Here is a 20,211-nt window from a genome sequence, read left to right as displayed (position 1 = left end):
TAACCTGACATTGCATATACATAATCTTGTTTGCGAAGTATGCTGAGTAAATTTATGATAGGATAATATCATTTGGAGTTACATCAAGAGCCTTTTCAGCAAACCTCTTTGTGAAGGAGAATAAAGATGTGTAAGAGTAAGAAAAGCAACAAGAGTACTTCTAAAGGTTTTTTTTGTTTGTTTTTGAGACAGGGTCTTGCTCTGTTACCCAGACTGGAGTGCAGTGGCATGATCGTGGCTCACTGCAGCCTCACCTTCTGGGCTCCAGCCATCCTCCCACCTCAGCCTCCTGAGTAGCTGAGACCACAGGCGTGTGTGCTCCTGCCCCCAGCTAATTATTTTTGTATTTTTGGTAGAGATGGCTAGTCTCTGTGTTTCCCAGGCTGGTCTCGAACTCCTGAGCTCAAACAATCAACCTGCATTAGCGTCGCAAAGTGCTGGGAGTACAGGCGTAAGGCACTTGTGCCAGGCCTCGTTTTTTGTTTTTTCATTCATTGGTTACCTTGATGTATATGTAAACTTTAGTTACTTAGTTACTAAATTCTTCAAGATGAAAAAGTTAAGTGTTAACTGAAGTCATATGTTAGACTTTGAAAATAAGAATGCACTACAAATCAGAATATCTGAAGTAAGTGTTGCTAAACAGCATTCATCCTTCTTTCGAGGAAAGGTAGAAGCAGGATGAAGAACCAGTTAGTTATTCATGGTTTTTTAAGCCTTAAGTGTTTACAGTAGTAGTAGTTGGATATTCTGTGGGTCCCAAATAAGAAGTGGGTGATCTTGATACGTGACTAGTCACTGCATAATTATCAGACACCTTCAGCTTTTCTCAGTCAAAAAACTGTTCTTTGTCTTTGCGTTAAACTAGAGCCAGAATGTGTTCCACTTAGTTACTATCATTTTTATTTGAGGTATAACATGAATAGAATTTTCTCCTCTATTGCATTCATATGTAATTTGTGAATTTTAGAAATGTGTGACTTCTAGGAAATAAAGGATACTTTAAAGATGGGATACTTAAAATAATTACTTGTTATGTGATACATTCCTAGAACTTAAACAGCTTTTTCGCAGGTTTCATCTGTACCTTGTCATGGCTATATGGGGAGGTACTAATTTTATAGACAAGGAAACTGAAGCAATAAAAGTTAAGTATATGCTTGAAGTTTTGCAACTAGGTGACAGCTGGGATTAAAGACATCTTTCTGAAATGCCATTCATGTTCTGGAATGTACTGTGTATGTGTGTATTTCTCCTTGCAAGAACCTCTCAGACTGTTAAATAATATGTAGTTTTTGACAGGTAGGGGCTTTCTTGCTATATATCACTTAAGGAAAATAATGTGAAAGTATTTTGAAAACAAAAGAATATAAGATGATAATTTAAATTGTCCATATTCCTAAATTATTATCACCATTTTCATTTTTATGCCATTATCATGTATCACACGCTATATTTTAACTGACTTTAATCAAATACATTAATTTGTTCATGTGAATCAAAATTCAAGAGGTTTATAAGGTTTACAGTGAAAAATCTCCCCCTCATCTTCTATCAAGCCCACTCAGTTCTTTTCCCCAAAGATGATGTTACTTTGTTATATATCCTTGCAGAGTTGCTGCTATACTCAAATCTATGTATTCGTGTGTCCCTTTTTACAAAATTTGAAATATGTCAGACCTACTATAATTCACTTTTTATTTTTCACTTTAATGCTGGTCTAGTTATCTATTGCTGAGACACAAATGACTCCAAATGTAGAGACTTAAAATTATTTTATCATCTCCATGGTTCTAGTGAGTGGGCTTAGTAGGTGTTTCTCACTCTGATCTTTCCCCTGCTTTTGCAGTTCATTATGGGGCAACAATCATCTCAACACATCTGGCAGTTGGTGCTGGCTGTTGATTGGGACCTCAGATGGAGCTGTTAGTTAGAACACACCTACATGTAGTAGCCTTTTATGACGTTGCTCCAGAAGTCACATAGAAAGATAGCATCAGTTCTATTCTAGCCACAGGCCTGTACAGATTCAAGGGAAGAGTGTCAACATCACATTGTAAGAAGAATGTGGTATGGAGTGTCTTGTTGCAGCTACCTTAGAAAATACAATCTACTGGCCGGGCCGGGTGGCTCACAGCTGTAATCCCAGCACTTTGGGAAGCTGAGGTGGGCGGATCACGAGGACAGGAGTTCGAGACCAGCCTGGCTAACATAGTGAAACCACTTCTCTACTAAAAATACAAAAATTAGCCTGGCATAGTGGTGCATGCCTGTAGTCCCAGCTACTCGGGAGGCTGAGGCAGGAGAATGGCTTGAACCTGGAAGGCGGAGGTTGTGGTGAGCCGAGATTGCGCTACTGCACTCCAGCCTGGGCAACAGAGCAAGAATCCATCTCAAAAAAAAAAAAAAATACTATCTACCGTAAGACCTATCTATATCAAAAGAACATCCGCATTTTTCTTGGCTGTAACAGTATTCCCTTGCATGTGTCATATTAGTAATAACAGTTCTCTAGTTTTAGATATGTACATTGTTATATCTTTGGCTGTAATAGTACTGTGCTAAATAACAGTGAGCAGTAATTTCTCACATATTCTGAGAATATCTGGAGTATATATTTTTAGAGCCCATTGTGTTTACTTTCTCTTTTTTTTTTTTTTTGAATCGGGGTATCACTTGCCCAGGCTGGTGTTCAGTGATGCTATCACAGCTTGCTGCAGCCTTGAACTCCTGGGCTCAAATGATATTCCCACTTCAGCCTCCCAAGTAGCTGGGACTACAGGTATGAACCAACACACTTGGCTGATTTTTAAATTTTTGTAGAAAAGGGTTCTCATTATGTTGCCCAGGGTAATCTCAAACTCCTGGCCTCAAGCCATCCTCCTACCTTCACCTCCCGAAGTGTTGGGATTAAAGGCGCGAGCCACCATGCCCAGGCTGTGTTTCGTTTTTCTGTGAACTATTCATAACCTCATGTTATTTCTGTATAGATTTCTTTGTAATAGTCACACTACTGCATTCCATTTGATTTATTAATGGTAATATTTCTCAGTACATCTATATTGTCACATTTTAGTATCTGGCAATCTCCTCTTTTTATTTTTTAACTGTTCCATTGTTGGGCATTTAATGTTTGCTTTTTTGTTTGCTGTTTTAGGTAATCACCTAATAGAGGGGATATCTTAGAATTTCACCCGCCCCGCTGACTTACTTTTATAAGATCAATTTCTAGAGGTGATTATTACTGAACCCAAAGGAATTTTATCCTAATAAAATTGTTTTGTAGGATCAAAAGAATTCTAGTCTTCATCACTTTTTTAACCCTTAGAGATACACCCAATTTCTTTGAGAGTTGGCCTAGATAATTATATTCTAGGATTACAGATTTCCTCTGTTAATAGGAGTTTAAAGTTTTCCCTCTCAGTTCTCTCTCCTTTAGTCTTTTTTTCTATTATGTTGTAAAATTCTCAGATATCAGAACTTTTGTTTTTGTTTTGAGAGACAAGGTCTTCCTCTGTCACCCAGGCTGAAGTGCAGTGGCATGATTATGGCTCACTGCAGCCTCCACCCCCTGGGCTGAAATGATCCTCCCACCTCAGCCTCCCAAGTAGATGGTACTACATGTACATGTGCCACCATGCCTGACGAATTTATTTTTAAGATGGAGTCTTGCTATGTTGCCCAGGTTAGTCTTGAACTCCTGGCCTCAAGCGATCTTCCTGAGACAGGAATCCCAAAGTGATGGGATTATAGGTGTGAGCCACTGTGCTCAGCCAAATATTAGAACTTTTAAATTCATTTAATATATAAGCTTACTGACAAGCATGAAGAAATCACTTTGAAGGCCAGTAATGTTTTAAAGGTCTGGAAGATTCTCTTGAGGGCTAGGAAGGATTATGTGCTAGGTTCTTGAACTAGGAGAAAAGGGAAGGAATCCTGGTATGCAAAATAGCTTGGGCACTATCCTTGCACATTTGACAAGTTTAGTGACATACTTTTGTTGAATAAAGTATCTGTTGTCTATAGATAACATGTCTTTTGTAGATACTTATATATCTACCTACCTACCTATAGATATCTACATGTCTATATCTCCCTTAAAGCTAAGCTAATTTTCTTAACCTTTTCTCTGTTGATATTTGTTTGGTAGCCTTTATCTGATTCTAGTTAATAACTTGTAACAACCTGTACCTATCATTTTTTTAAAAATACTTTTTGTCTTTGTAATGTGTTCTTTCATTCTTCTTCCCAATTCAGCAGTTTTGGTACGTTCCTGTTACATAAATCTAATCTGGTGAGCAGAGATGTTCTTAGGGTTATGCCACTTGGTGAGGTAATCACAGGGTCTTAGCCCTGAAGGCGCTCACACTGACTTTATCAGTTTATTCTAGGGTGATCAGGTTTGGGGCACTCACTTAATACTAACAAAACTCCTAAGATTAATTTTATTTTACTTATTTTTTTGAGACAGAGTTGCCCAGGCTGGCGTGGGCAGAGTGCAGTGGCGTGATCTTGCCTTACTGCAACCTCTGTCTCTCTGGTTCAAACGATTCTTGTGCCTCGGCCTCCTGAGTAGCCGTGACTACAGGCGCATGTCACCACGTCTGGCGAATTTTTCTATTTTTAGTAGAGACAAGGTTTCACCATGTTGGCCAGGCTGGTCTTGAACTACCTCAGGTCCCACGTTGGCCTCCTAAAATGCTGGAATTACACAGACGGGAGCTACCATGCCTAGCCAAAACTCCTAAGATTAACTTACTTATTACCTACTTACTTACTTACTTACTTACTTACTTACTTTATTTATTTATTTATTTATTTATTTATTTAAGACGGAGTCTCGCTGTGTCCCCTAGGCTGGAGTGCAGTGGTGTAATCTCTGCTCACTGCAACATCTGCCTCCTGTGTTCACCTGTCCCCGCCTCCCAGGTAGCTGGGATTACAGGTGCATGCTGCCACACCCGACTAATTTTTGTATTTTTAGTAGAGACGGGTTTCACCATGTTGGCCAGGCTGGTCTCAAACTCCTGACATCAAGTGATCCACCTGTCTTGGCCTCCCAGAGTGCTGGGATTACAGGTGTGAGCCACTGTGCCTGGCCCAAAGATTAATTTTCAAACAACGTGCATCAGTATGTTAGAAATACCTAGTGTTAGCTGGGTGTGGTGGTGCGTGCCCGTAGTCCCACCTACTCCGGAGGCTGACTTGGGAGGATTGCTTGAGGCCAGGAGTTCAACGGCACATTGAACTATGATAGCACCGCTGCCCCAACCTGGATGACAGTGGGAGACCCTGTGTTAAAAGAAAGAAAGAAATCCTAGGGCGACGATGTTCAGCTGGTGACATGTGGCTGACTGTCTTATGTACTGGTTAGTGGACTCCCTTAGAGTTGGGTGTCCCGTAAAGGTTGCTGTCAAGTTGTGATAGTAAAAAGCATTGACTTCTCAATATCCTTTACCCTAGACAGTGTTGGAGAAATACTGATTTTTATTCTTTACCTCACTCTTGACTTAATGCAGGATCTTCCCTGTGTATCATTAATATTCTTCAGGATTTTAAATCATTTCGCAACTATTACCTTTAGATGTTGCTCATAGATATTTATATTTGTTTCCTTCCTTTATTTATTTATATTTTGGGGCAGGGGCGGGGGTGGGGATGGGACGACAGGGTCTCAGTGTCACCCAGGCTCAGGTGATCCTTCTGCCTGAGCCGCAGACCTCTTACCCCCTACCCCCCACCCAGTAACTGGGACTACAGGTGCACGCCACCACACCTGTTTTTGTATTTTTGTTAGTAGAGACGATTTCTCCATGTTGTCCAGGCTGGTCTCGAATTCCCGGGCTCAAGCGATGTGCCCGCCTGGTCCTCCCAAAGTGCTGAGACTACAGGTGTGAACCACTGCGCCTTACCCAGATTTCTCTTTTAAATTGTGGTAAAATATCCATAACACAAAATTTACAATTTTAACTATTTTTTAGTATACAGTTGAGTGGTATTAGGTACTTTTAGCATTGTTGTGTAACTATCCAAAACTATCTTCCCTAACTGAAACTCAGCACCCATTAAACAATAACTACCCCTTCCTCCCATGTCTGGCAACCACCATTCACCTTTTCTTTCTGACTCTAACTACCTCACATAAGTAGAATTGTACAGTATTTGTACTTTCGTGACTTCCTTATTTCATTTAGCATAATGTCCTCAACATTCCATCTATGTTGTAAAGCATGTGCCAGAATTTCCTTCCTAAAACTTCTTAGGCTGGATAATATTCCATTGTATGTATATACTTCGTCTTGTTTGTCCATCATTGGACACTTAGGTTGCTTTCATCTTTAGCTATTATGAATAATGTTGCTGTGAACATTGGTGTACAAATACTGTTTTAAGTTCCTGCTTTCACTACTTTTGGATATATTCCCATAAGTGGAATTGCCGGATCATATGGTGATTCTGTCTAATATTTTTGAGAAATATCTATACAGTTTTCCACACCAGCTGCAAAGCAGTTCCAGTTTTTCCACGTTATCACCCACACTTTACCTTTTTCTCTTGCTTTGATCGTAGCCATTCTAATGGCAGTGAGGTGGTAATTTGTGGTTTTGACTTGCATATCTCTAATGATTGGTGATATTGAACATCTTTTCATGTGCTTATTAGACTTATTTATTTATTTATTTTGGTTTTTTGAAACAGGGTCTCACTCTGTCACCCAGGCTGGAGTGCAGTAGCATGATCACAGCACACTGCAGCACATGAGCTCAGGTGATTCTTCCACCTGTACCTCCCAAGTAGTCTGGCGCATACCCCCGCGCCTGGCTCATTTTAAAATGTTTTATAGAGACGGAGTCTCACTATATTGCTCAGGCAGATCTTGAACTCCTGCTTAAGCAGTTCTATTATCTTGGCCTTCCAAAGTCCTGGGGTTACAGTTGTGAGCCACTGTGCCCAGCTCTTATTGGTCATTTGTGTATATTCATTGGATAAATGTCTATTCTAGTCCTTTGTCCATTTTCTTCTTTTGAGATGGAGTTTCAGTCTGCCGCCCAGGCTGGTGTGCCATGGCACCATCTTGACTTGCTGCAACCTCCATCTCCTGGGCACAAGGAATTCTTCTGCCTCAGCCTCCCGAGTAGCTGGGATTACAGGCAACCACCGCCACGTCCGGCTGATTTTTGTATTTTTAATAGAGACAGGGTTTCATCATTTTGGCCAGGGTAATCTTGAACTCCTGACCTCAGGTGATCCACCCACTTCAGTCTCCCAAAGTGCTGAGATTACAGGCATGAGCCATTGCGCTCGGCCCTTTGTCCGTTTTTTAATCAGGTTTTTTGTTGTTGCTGAATTGTAGGAGTTCCCTATATTAATATACTCTAGCTTTCAATCCCTTATCAGATGCTCATTGATTTTTAAGAATGAATTCTAGATAAATTAGTATTTATAGATCACCTCTTAAGATGGATTAATTTTGGGAAGATTGCTCTCTTTCTATATGTTATCTACATAATAATTTCTTATTTTGTTGTTAGGCTTTTGGAATATTTTCTTTTTGCGTTTACTCACAGTGTATATGCATTACTGTGCCCTATTTATTTCCCCCCTGGGTGCTGAGTAATACTTTGCCCGATTCTACTTTTATTTCTTTCTTTTCCTCACATTAATTGAAATGTAACTCTTCCCTAACTACACTCACGACTGTGGCTTCTGCAATGCATTCATTGGGTGCTTCCTGTATACACACACTTTTGTAGGAAATAAAAATGGCCTCAGTTTTTTTCCCCCCGTTTTCAGCTATGTATTCTTCTCTATGTGTAATTTTATCATCTGAAGTTAGTGCTTATCTGAGAAAATCTGTTATGTTGGATTACTACTATTAGTACTCATTTTCCCAGTGAACCAATTTCTGTCTTCACTGATAACTTTAGTACCTGATTCTAACAATCTCTAATTTGAATTTTTTTTATCACAAAGCCACATTCTATTTCTGAAAATTTGAACAAGACCCTTTCCCCTCTCTAGTCACTGCATCCTTTCCTTTTAGTTTTAATTGCTACTTAATACTTACTACGTATTTAGTTACTAGTATTTTTTTTTCACTTACACATTTGGATTTTTTTTTAAAGGTACTCAAATATGACAACCTGTATTATTGTTTCTCTATACACATTTATTTACTACCGAAAATTGAAAAAAACAGCATATCGAAATTTCCTTACTGCAATTCAAATCTTTGAAAACCAGAAAATCTGATTTATTATGCTGTAGCCAAACTACCCAATGTTTTCTTTACATTCTTTCCCCACAAGTTACTTTACTTGTGATTCTTTCTTTTGAGACAGCCTGTCTCTGTCACCCAGGCTGGAGTGCAGTGGCACAATCTCAGCTCAGTGCAACCTCTGCCTCCAGGATTTGAGATATTCTCATGCCCCAGCCTCCTGAGTAGGTGGTACTACAGGCACGTGCCACCATGCCTAGCTAATTTTTGTATTTTTAATAGCCAGGGTTTCACTGTTTTGGCCAGACTGGTCTCAAACTCCTGGCCTCAAGTGATCCTCCTGCCTCAGCCTCCCACAGTGTGCTGGGATTACAGGTGTGAGCCACTGCGCCCAGCCTTACTTCCAATTCTTGATGACGGATTTCGTTTCACTAACAAGGTTGTTTTTAATTATTAAATAGTTTTAAATTCTTTGAGCATAAAAGTTTGTTCTACCTACTGTCTTGAACTCCTGACCTCAAGTGATCCACCTGCCTTGGCCTCCCAAAGTGCTGGGATTACAGATGTGTGAGCCACAGTGCCTGCCCTATTTATATTTTTTCATTATGCTAATTTAGGAGATAAAAATTGTTTTTACTATGTGGATGATTTTGTTGACTACTGGTCTCCTTTTCTATTCTTTTGTGAATTGTCTTTACACATTTATTCTTGAGGTTCTAAAATTTTTCTGAACATTTATAATAACTTTCTACAGATTGAAAATACTAATCCCTTAGCATCCATTGTAGAAATTTTTCTCATTAGGTTTGCCCCTTTGTCATGGATGTTATGACACAAGTTTTGCAAACCTGAAGTCTCATATTTTTGTGTAATCAAATCTGTAGTCTTATATAGAATTTTGGTCAATTTTAATAAAGCAATTCTTTCCTGTCAGTTTTGATAAATAATAAGTTTGGGCTTGAAGTTGTATGGTTTCTCAGCTTTTGCATTTTTTCCCCTTTCTGTTTAATTCATGTAGAATCATTTTAGTTATGAGGTGGGGGTTACTTTGTTTTTCTTTTTTTTCTTGAGATGGAGTCTCACTCTGTCACCCCGGCTGGAGTGCAGGGGTGTGATCTTGGCTCACTGCAACCTCTGCCTCCTGGGTTCAAGCAGTTCTCCTGCCTCAGCCTCCTGAGTAGCTGGGATTACAGGCGCATGCCACCATGTTGGTCAGGCTGGCCTTGAACTCCTTACTATGTGATCCACCCGCCCCAGCCTCCCAAAGTGCTGGGATTACAGGCATGAGCCACCATGCCCAGCTGGCCACTTTGTTTTTTAATTATTAATCTTTGGTTTAATGCCATCAATTTGGATATCCTTTCCCTCGCCCAGTGTGTTGTAATGTCTTCTCCTGGCTTACTGTTTGAGTCTTGCATATTATAATAGGCCTTTGGTATTTGCAGATTTGACATTTAAAGCTTCAGCTATTCTCACCTGATTCCAAGGTCTGTGATAAAGTAATTTGTAGTTTTGCTGAGGCTGAAATGTTACTTGCTTGCTGCCAGGCTTGCAAATAGGAACTGATCACGTAGCTCAGAGGGAGCCTATCAGACAGGCCAGCACCCACATCTCAACGCAGCTTTGTTTTTCTCTACTTGTCATCGCGTACACAGTAACTCTCGAAGTGATAAAAGCTGTTTCTTTGTGAAATATGGGCCCGAAAAGAAAACCAACTACTAGTGCTGGTGATGGAAGTGAAGAGAAAATGAAGCGGTCTAAGAGTGATGGTTCTTAGCCAGAAAATAGACGTTTTGGATAAATTAAAGTGGTTTTACAGATTCAGGTAAGTTTGTGGTTGGTTAATGTTGCTACTGTATTGATGTAGTAGTTTATCTTTTCAGTGGCAGAATTCGTTAACATAACTTTATAAATTACTAGTAATGTATTTTTAGGAACACTAAGGATTTGAAGATGTCACCTAAATGTCAGTTACACTTCACCGAGTTTTACAGGGGAAATTAAACACTGTAGTGGAATTTGGCCAGGTGTGGTGGCTCATGCCTGTAATCCCAGCACTTTGGGAGGCCAAGGTGGGTGCATCACTGGAGGTCAGGGGTTTGAGACCAGTCTGGCCAACATGGTGAAACCCCCATCTCCACTAAAAATACAAAAATTAGCCGGGCGTGGTGGCAGCTGCCTGTAATCCCAGCTACTTGGAAGGCTGAGGCAGGAGAATCACTCCAACCCAGGAAGCAGAGGTTTCAGTGAGCCGAGATCGCGCCATTGCACTCCAGCCTGGGCGACAAGAGCAAAACTCCGTCTCAGAAAAAAACAACACTATAGTAGTATTTTAAAATTTTAGGACTTTAGGAAATCATGAACGTCTTGGGGTGTATTATGTATATCAAGAGTTTGTTATACTGGCCTACACTATTCCAGTAATATTTCTGTTCATGTAGTACTGCAGCACTTTTCATTTTTTTAAGTATATTATAAAACTGATTTTCCCTGGCCTCTAATGTTGGTCTTTTTCTCCCCCAAAATTATGCTTTATCATACCACATGAACAATAGTACAGTGGTGGTGGTGGCGGTGGTTGTTTTGAGACGGAGTTACACTCTCGTTGCCCAGACTGGAGTACAATGGCACAATCTCGGCTCACTGCAACCTCTGCCTTCCGAGTTCAAGTGATTCTCCTGCCTTAGCCTTCCAGGTGGCTGGGTTTACAGGCATGTGGCACCATGCCTGGCTAATTTTTTTGTGTTTTTAGTAGAGACAAGGTTTTGCCGTATTGGTCAGGCTGGTCTCAAACTCCTGACCTCAGGTGGTCCACCTGCCTTGGCATCCCAAAGTGCTGGGATTACAGGCAGAAGCCACTGCACCCGGCCCAGTACAGTGTTATCAAGTGAAAAATATCTTGATGATGTTTTTGAGGTTGTGTTACAACTTGAGTAGAGAGACCTTGTGAAATGTCTGTTTTTTCACATTTGGGAGCTGCCTCTGTCTACATTCAAATGTTATCTGAAGTACCCTTTAAATGGTTCCATGTATCTTTTTGAACTTCCTTCTTTTGGTAGACATTTTTGAACATCTGTATGAACAAGGATTTATATTAGATGCTGGTGCAGAGAAGAACTACTACAGGTTGAGCATCCCTAATCTGAAGTCTGAAATGCTCCCCAGCTCTTCGAGCATCAATATGATGTCACAAGTGAACAGTTTCACACTTAACACCTTTGCTTTCTGATGAGTCAGTGTACATAAACTTGGTTTAATGCACAAAATTATTTTAGCTTCAGGCTGTGTGTACAAGCTTTATGTGAAACAAATGAATTTCATGTTTTGACTTGGATCCCTTCCCAAAAATATCTCCTTATGCAAATACTACAAAATCTTTAAAACTCCAAAACACTTCTGGTTCCAAGTATTTCATGTAAGGGATACTTAACCTGTGGTCATTGCCCAAGTAACTCTCAATCAAGGAGAAGAAAAGATATAAACCAGTGATTATAAAGGATGTGAAATGTTATTACACAGAGAACTCTGGGAGCACAGATGTAGGAGATATTAACTAGGGTGGAATGAAGGAAGGTTTCTAAGCAGAGTTGAGGAATGAATTGATTATCTTTGTTAATCTGAGTGGGATCCATTCCTGTTCCAGCATGGTTTCCCCTGGTTTTGTTCCTAGATTTAGAAATAATGCCCTAGTATAGAAATAATTGCTATAAGGAAGAATCTTAACGTGTTTATTAGGAATGGATATTGACTCAAATGCCTTTTTGTAATTTGTTTAAAAGGATTTTCTTCATTAACCTGTTATTGTAATAGTTTTGTATTTCTGAAAGAATGTACTTGGTCATGGGCCTTTGTGTTAATGTATTTGTTGCAATTTCTTTGTATTTGGCATTTTTGTACATGTATGGTGGCCTCTTGTGGTATCTTTAACTGGCTTGAGAATTGGATCGTATTTTCTCTAAGGCAATATCTCTAATACACTTGGCCCTCTGAATCTGTGAGTTCCGCATTTATAAATGCAACCAACTGCAGCTTGAAAATATTAAGGGGGAAAAAATTACTTAGCTCCAAAAAGCAAAAATTAAATTTGCCACACACTTAATACTGTGTTGAATCTAGTGGATGACGTGATGCGCAGGCATTGTATTACCTAATACAGTGTAATCTAGAGATGCTTTAAAGTACAAAGTAAAGTAATCTAGAGATGCTTTAAAGTACACAGGAGGCTGTGCTTAGGTTATATGCACATACTTTGCAATTTTATATCGGGGACTTGAGCATCCTCAGATTTGGTTACCCGTTGGGGATTCTAGAGACCAGTCCTTCATGATAGATGGGAAAGTTCTGGAAACAGTCCTCCACAGATACTGAGGGACGACTCTAGTTATTTCCCTGAGCCTGAAGTTTGCTTATGGATGTATAAATGAATGTTTTTACTACTAGTATACTTTGTGAATCATAGTATGTCTAAAAAATAAAACAGTCTATGCATATTTTAATCCTTTTTTTTTTTTTTGCAAGTCTGCATCAAACTATACTTGGAAAAAGGCTTGTGTATTGTGATTTATTTTCCTCTTTTCCTTTTTGATAAGAGTACTGTCTTAGGGAGTTAATTTTAGTTTAAAAACATGTTTTGATCCTACAGGAGAACCTCTCATGACCTTGAAAAAGTGACCTAGTGCTCTCTGGATATCCTTTACCATAAATACAGCATTTTAGAAAATGGATAATCCTGCTAATTGTTGGTTTAAAAAAAAAGTTTGAACTGGATTAGAATGTATTTTACAATATGATTAGTGAGAATTCATAAAACTATCAATTAGAATCTAAGTCAAAATGAAGATGTTTACAGTATTGTTTGCAAAATTCAGAAGATTTTAGTTGTTGATACTAAAGCCAGCAACCAGTTAACCTAAAAGAGCATAAAAAAAAAGTTATGGCTAACATAAAAGAGATACATCTCGTTAGACTTGGTTTCTTTAGCACATTTGATACTGGTTAGTACATCTCTATCGACATCACTAGATAAACTGCTGTAATTTAGAGAAATGTATCATAATTCCTTTGCATAATATTTAGAAAGGTGTAATTCAGGTGCATACCAATTTGGAAATAGGGTTTGAATATCACACCTTGAGCTAAACGTGGAAGGAAGGGAGGAGCATACCAATTTACAGTGAATGATAGAGCAGCAGCAGCGGGCGGTCTAATGGCTGTGTGGGTCTTTTAATTTTAACAATATTGTATCATTTTATAATGCTACGTTCTTTTTTTTTTTGAGACGGAGTCTCTGTTGCCAGGCTGGAGTGCAGTGGCGCGGTATCAGCTCACTGCAACCTCCGCCTCGTGGGTTCAAGCGACTCTTCTGCCTCAGCCTCCCGAGTAACTGGAACCAGAGGCAGGCACCACCATGTCGAGCTAATTTTTGTATTTTTAGTAGAGACAAGGGTTCACCATGTTGGCCAGAATAGTCTTGATCTCCTGACCTCGTGATCCGCCCGCGTCAGCCTCCCAAAGTGCTGGAATTACTGGCATGAGCCACCATGCCCAGCTTGTGATGCTGCTTTCTTAGTGTTAAAATTAGAATCAGGAAAAGTACAGATCCGAAAAATTCTTATGGCAGGGAATGAAAGGTAGGAGCAAATATTGAATCAACTGAACAAATTAAATTAAATCTAGGTTAAGGTAATAACGACTACCACAATTAAAGTGTCACAATGTTTTAAAAAATAATATAACAAAAGGCCGGGTACAGTGGCTCATACCTATAATCTCATCACTTTTGGGAGGCACTGCAGTCTGGGCGATAGAGTGAGACTGTGTCTCAGGGGAAAAAAAAAAACATATATAACAAGAAATACTAACTTGGTGGTAATGGACTGGGACTAAATTGCCAGAGTGTGCCAATAAAATCTAGTAAAATGGAACAGGACGTGGTGTTGGCAATGTAGATGGTACTTTTAAGCACACTGGGTTTCCTGCGACTTCCATTTTTTGAGACTATCATTGCATTTCTTTAATTGTAGAGCAGTTTTGAAATGTAGTCTTCGCTGGGCTCGGTGGCTCACGCCTGTCATCCCAGCACTTTGGAAGACCAAGGTGGGCGGATCACCTGAGATCAGGAGTTCAAGACCAGCCTGGCCAACATGGTGAAACCCCGTCTCTACTAAAAGTACAAAAATTAGCCAGGTGTGGTGGTACGTGCCTGTAGTCCCAGCTACTCAGGAGGCTGAGGCGGGAGAATTGCTTGAACCTGGAGGCGGAGGTTGCAGTGAGTTGAGATCACGCCCCTGCACTGTAGCCTGAGTGACAGAATGAGAGTCTTGTCTCAAAAAAAAAAAGAAGGAAAAGAAATGTAGTCTTAAGCTTATTTAGTATTATAACAAGCTTTTCTAAAATGCAGAAATTTTTCAATCTGTGATTTCACTACAAAGGCCCTATATGTAAGCATATATGTAAATAGCTTAAAAGCACAGCTTTGCCAGTATTTGAAAGCTGTTATCAATTGTGGGTATGCAATCTGTCAAGTTTCTAGGTGTTTCCTTTTTTTTTTTTTTTACCCCTCATTTATTGCTTTTAACTGACACATAATAGGTGTACATATGTATGGGGTTCGGTGTAACATTTTGATACATGTATACAAGCAGGTGTTTTCTATATTATGAAAACATTTGGAGAAAAATGATTAACTTATTGCAGTCCTTTTCTTTCAGCTGCTTTTCTAACCCAAACTGTATGTCTTGATGACACTACAGTAAAGTTTGAAATATGGGATACAGCTGGTCAAGAACGATACCATAGCCTAGCACCAATGTACTACAGAGGAGCACAAGCAGCCATAGTTGTATATGATATCACAAATGAGGTAAGTATGGATGCATTGCACAGTGACATTAATTTGAGTACCCACTTTTGGTATTCAGAATTTTGATTAAATATTTTGGAAAATCTTTTTTTGATAGTCAATCTTGACCTTTCTGCTGAAGCTTTTGTGAATTAGAAAATCTGGTTTAAAAAAAATAAAATGAAAATGTCTCATAATACAGTAGTCCTAAGAATTTCTTTCCCACACTCACTGTGGACAGTCTTTTTAAAAAAGCCTTGTATCACAAAGATGCTTCCTAACCATTTTTTGAGCCTATGCCCAATAGCTGTTTCTTTGTTTAACAGGAGTCCTTTGCAAGAGCAAAAAATTGGGTTAAAGAACTTCAGAGGCAAGCAAGTCCTAACATTGTAATAGCTTTATCAGGAAACAAGGCCGACCTAGCAAATAAAAGAGCAGTAGATTTCCAGGTATGTTAAATTTAACTTTCACTTGAAAGTCCCTTTTTTTCCTGTAAGTTTTTATTTTGTGTCAACACTTGAGTTAGTTATAATGTTAAAACCATGCAAGTAATAGAAAAGACTGATTTTTAAAACAAATACAAAATACTACATATAATAAAATGTTTCTGATAAACCTAAATTTTCAAATAGATTACTGGAATATATAAACTGATCAAAAGATTTTGTAGACTTAAACAATAAAGGCCGGGTGCAGTGGCTCACGCCTGTGATCCTAGCACTTTGGGAGGCCAAGGCAGGTGGATCACCTGAAGTTGGGAGTTCGAGACCAACCTGACCAACTTGGAGAAACCCTGTCTCTACTAAAAATACAAAAGTAGACAGGTGTGGTGGTGCATGCCTGTAATCCCAGCTTCTTGGAAGGCTGAGGCAGAAGAATTGCTTGAACCTGGGAGGCGGAGGTTGTGGTGAGCTGAGATCACACCATTGCACTCCAACCTGGGCAACAAGAGCGAAACTCCATCTCAAAAAAAAAGAGAGAAACAGTAAAAGTAGTCATTGTTCACAGTGCACAAAGTGATTGTACCCTGCCCTGATTCCTCCATCCCACACATACTTTATGTCCTAACCCTCTTCTACTTATCTGCAAGTATGTGTCAGCACGTGTGTGTACCCACATATGTCCATACACAAACACTCATGTCAACCGGTTGTTCTTAAAGCGGCATTCAAAAATAAAGGCTCTGCCAGTCGGTATCCAGAGTTGGAAAATAATAAGCTAAAAACTAATAATTTAAAAAAAATTTTAAGGCTAAAAAAAATCCAGTTTGTGTCTTACGGTTGCTAATTCAGAATGTTTGCTGCTGCAAAATAGAGCAAGTGCAGTCACTTAAAAACAAAGCAGGTCCTCTACTTCGACATTCTTTTTAAAACTGCCTGTTCTCTTGCTCTTTGGCTTCTCTACTAGAAGGGTGGTTGAGGCTATTATGTATATATCAGTGATGGAATAGTTTTCTGTTTTGATGACTGTAGATGGAATACATGTATTCTTCCACCATTAGGTATTAAGCTGGGCATGTTACACTTGTAATTTTATTTAGTTCTTAGGAAAATGATGTGAGATGTAGTATCATCCATTACTGTTTCCAAAATTGTTGCCTCCCCAGCACTAGAGTGGCAGAGAAAATACTTAAGTTACAGTCAGAAGTGGCCCTGTCACATAACAGTTCAAAGGAGCCTCGGTTGTTTCTTTGTCCAATGGGAAAGATCATTGGTTACCCCTCATAACAGCTATGAGGATGAAAAGTAATAATTATGTAAAATGTAAAAGCATGACAAAAATGTAGGGCAGTAATGTAATTTTCAAAGGAATGATTCATGATATATTCAAGACTATAATGTTACTGTAGAGGTCACTGAAAATTAAATATGAGGGTGCCATTTAGTAGTTGAAGCCAGTGTTAGATATTTGGTTTCCCTTTGTCTTCATTGCAGATAATAAGTGTAAATAAAAATTGCCATTGAGATCAAAGAGAGTTTTATTTAGAATAAGATAATTCTCCCCCATCTCTGGAACTCAGTATTTGAAAGCAGATTTAATGTAAGAACAGATTAATCAAGGTGGGATAATGCAAGAATTTCAGACAAAAAAGGAAATAGTCCTTTATAAAATTTTCTTGCACAGTGCTCTTACCTCTGTTGTAGCTATTACATAGTTGTTGATTATAGATGATTATAGGAATCAGGTTGGAGCAGTAATAAGTAAGTCTCCTTTTCTATAACAAGTTTAAAGCAGATACAGTATATTTCCAAGAGATATATCTCATTTTTTGTTCTATAAACAGGAAGCACAGTCCTATGCAGATGACAATAGTTTATTATTCATGGAGACATCAGCTAAAACATCAATGAATGTAAATGAAATATTCATGGCAATAGGTAAGATTAATATCTCTTTTAAAATGATCAGTATAAGCAAAACAAGCATGAAGCATATTTGATTTGACTGTCTTTTTTTAAAAAAGTATTGGGGGTGAGTGTGTGTGTATGTTTGTGTGTGTGTGAGAGAGAGAGAGAGAGAGATTATACCACTTTTCTAAGTCCCTTCCACAAAGCAATACTTTGTTGGTAATATTGTTAAATTTGAAAGATAATTACCTATTAGGTTGTAATACTGTCAGTTTAGGCAAGCTTCTTCCAGGTGAGTTAAGCCTTAACCTTAACCTGATAGTTCAAATAGATAAATTTTGCAAAGGTTTCGCTGGGAGATTTGGATAAATATGTTTTTTTATTAGGTTATACATTTTAAAAGTCAAATTATTGGTAAGTATAACTCAGAAGAACATGACACATAAGTATACAGATTGACAAATTATTTTAATGTAAACATTCTAAGGAAGACGATTTCAGAGCATAGAGGCATAAGGAGAAAAAAAAGAAAACAAAACAACATCCATACTTTATATTTGATCTTACACAGCGTTCTTGTCATTGCTTTAAGGTTTTTTTTTTCCGGAGACAGAGTCTCACTCTGTCGCCCAGGCTAGAGTGCAGTGGCGCGATCTTTGTTCACTGCAAGCCCCACCTCCCGGATTCACGCCATTCTCCTGCCTCAGCCTCCCGAGTAGCTGGGACTACAGACGCCCGCCATCATGTCTGGCTGATTTTTTTGTATTTTTAGTAGAGATGGGGTTTCACCGTGTTAGCCAGGATGGTCTCGATCTCCTGACCTTGTGATCCACCCACCTCGGCCTCCCAGAGTGCTGAGATTACAGGCTTGAGCCCCCGCGCTTAGCCCTGAGGTGCTTTTAACCGATGGTAATTGCCGTTTCAGTTTTTGATTATAGGTAACGAAGTTGGAGTAGTATTATAAGCCTCTTTTCTATAACAAAAATAAAGGTTGGTTTAGTTTTTTGGTTTTAGATTTCATTTTATTTATTTTTTTTAAGCCTTTCCTCTTTTCAATGGTTTTAATGTATAGATTCTACCTGAAGGGTATGTTTTGGTGGTTCTCAAAGTTTGCCATCTGTGGTTTTCATGTGCCCTGCACTCTTCTCATCCCACAACATCTTTTATTTTACAGCACTGATTCTTAACTGCGGTGTTCACAGTCCTTACTTACACACTCCAAGTAAGAAATACTCTTAAATTGAACTCATATAAATAAACAGTTAATAGCTGAATCAGAGAATAATGAAAACCCAGTAAAAGTTGCAAGTATTTTTATTGTTTTTCACTAGGTGACAGAGTTTAATGGTACTTCATTTGAAATGGGAAAAAACTTGCCTGTTTCTCATATAAAATGTTTTCCTGAAAAACTCAAGTTTGCAGTTTGCTAGGAAATACTGGCACAGTTGCGAAGGGTTGTGTGATAATATACTCATTTTACAAATGTGACAGATTACACCCAGAATCACATCTGAAAAGTTAGAGGAAACAATGAGATAATAGGTCTTTCAAATCAGCCTGCACTTTTAAACCTTTCTCACAGTATTTAAACTCTACCAGATGGACTTCAGTTCGTACCTTTTTATTCAAACATGCTAATAAAGTCATTTTTCGAGTTAGAAAGCAGCCTACATATTTTAGCTTTTTGTTTTTTTCTGAAATTAGAATGTTTCCCTTCTTAAAACCTATGTGTAAATGGAATTATGGCCTTTCCATTTCCTTCACTAGATTAGTAATTTTTTTCTTTTATATTTTTTTTTGTTATGAAGGAATACTTTGATTAGTGACTTAAATCACACAGTGCACTCATAACAACTGTAATCAATGCAGGGACTAAAAAGTTTCTCATTCTGGTTTACTTATTTCAGCCTCCTAATCTCACTCACATCTGATTTAAACACTTAGGGAAGCATGCTAAATAGGGAGACATGATGGATTGCTCAATCCGGAACCTAAGTTGTTACTATATACAGTATATAATGCTGTTTTGTGTCCTAGGTACCAGCGTTCAGCATCTCTGGGGCTTTGCTTGTAAATACATTTTACTGGAGATATACCATTATAATACCATTTATGCTACCAGCCTAGAGCCAGTCCCAGAGAAGTGGCCCAATGGAAGTCTTTCTTTCCGAGCTTCAGTGCTCCTGGCTCCCAAATGCATTGCACAACCCAGCATCTAGGATTCTAAAAATGATTGATGCTGATGTAGAATGGAATGTGTAGAACAAATAAAGTATAAAAGGTCCACAATGCAACTAGGCAATCAGATCTCGAAGCAGAGTATATTCAATTTCTGAGTAACCTGAGTCAAAGCTATGGTAAAGTTAGAGTCTTACCATAGTAGTCTGTCCCCAAGATTGATAGAGATCAGTGTGTGCAGCCACTCTTAAAATCAGTACTCTTAGACATGTTTAATATTCTGCTTCCCCTCAAAAAATGAATTTAGCACATTAAGGGTCTTACGGATTAAAACAAACTACAGCAATCTCCAACTTTACAGTGGTTTGACTTACAATTTTATAACTTACTGATGGTGTGAAGTGACATGCATTTAGTACATTCTCAGCTTACTATGAGGTTACATAGAGAAACCTATCATAAATTTCAAATACCATACATGAGGTCGGGTGCGGTGGCTCATGCCTGTAGTCCCAGCACTTTGGGAGGCCAAGGCAGGCAGATCACTTGAGATCAGGAGTTGGTTAGGAAATGAGCCTGGCCAACATGTCGAAACCCCCGTCTCTACTAAAAATAGAAAAATTAGC

At 38.8% G+C, this 20,211-nt stretch overlaps 1 protein-coding gene across 2 annotated transcripts in view; it reads left to right on the top strand.

Annotated features, from left to right (window-relative positions):
- Nucleotides 1–20,211, top strand: part of RAB5A (RAB5A, member RAS oncogene family) — a 42,349-nt gene that overhangs the window by 12,531 nt on the left and 9,607 nt on the right. The window contains exons 3-5 of one of the 2 annotated variants that reach the window (XM_011968449.1): nt 14,971–15,080; nt 15,386–15,508; nt 17,344–17,437. In XM_011968449.1, coding sequence (XP_011823839.1) covers nt 14,971–15,080; nt 15,386–15,508; nt 17,344–17,437 — 327 coding nt within the window. Of the gene's footprint in view, nt 1–14,928; nt 15,081–15,385; nt 15,509–17,343; nt 17,438–20,211 lie in introns of both variants that reach the window. The other variant, XM_011968448.1, reaches the window with a different exon arrangement.

This window comes from Mandrillus leucophaeus, unplaced genomic scaffold (genome assembly GCF_000951045.1).
Source record: "Mandrillus leucophaeus isolate KB7577 unplaced genomic scaffold, Mleu.le_1.0 Scaffold843, whole genome shotgun sequence".
Classification (NCBI taxonomy): Eukaryota; Metazoa; Chordata; class Mammalia; order Primates; family Cercopithecidae; genus Mandrillus; species Mandrillus leucophaeus.
The sequence above is the reverse complement of the archived record's forward strand: the minus strand, read 5'-3'. Positions and strand labels throughout refer to the sequence as shown.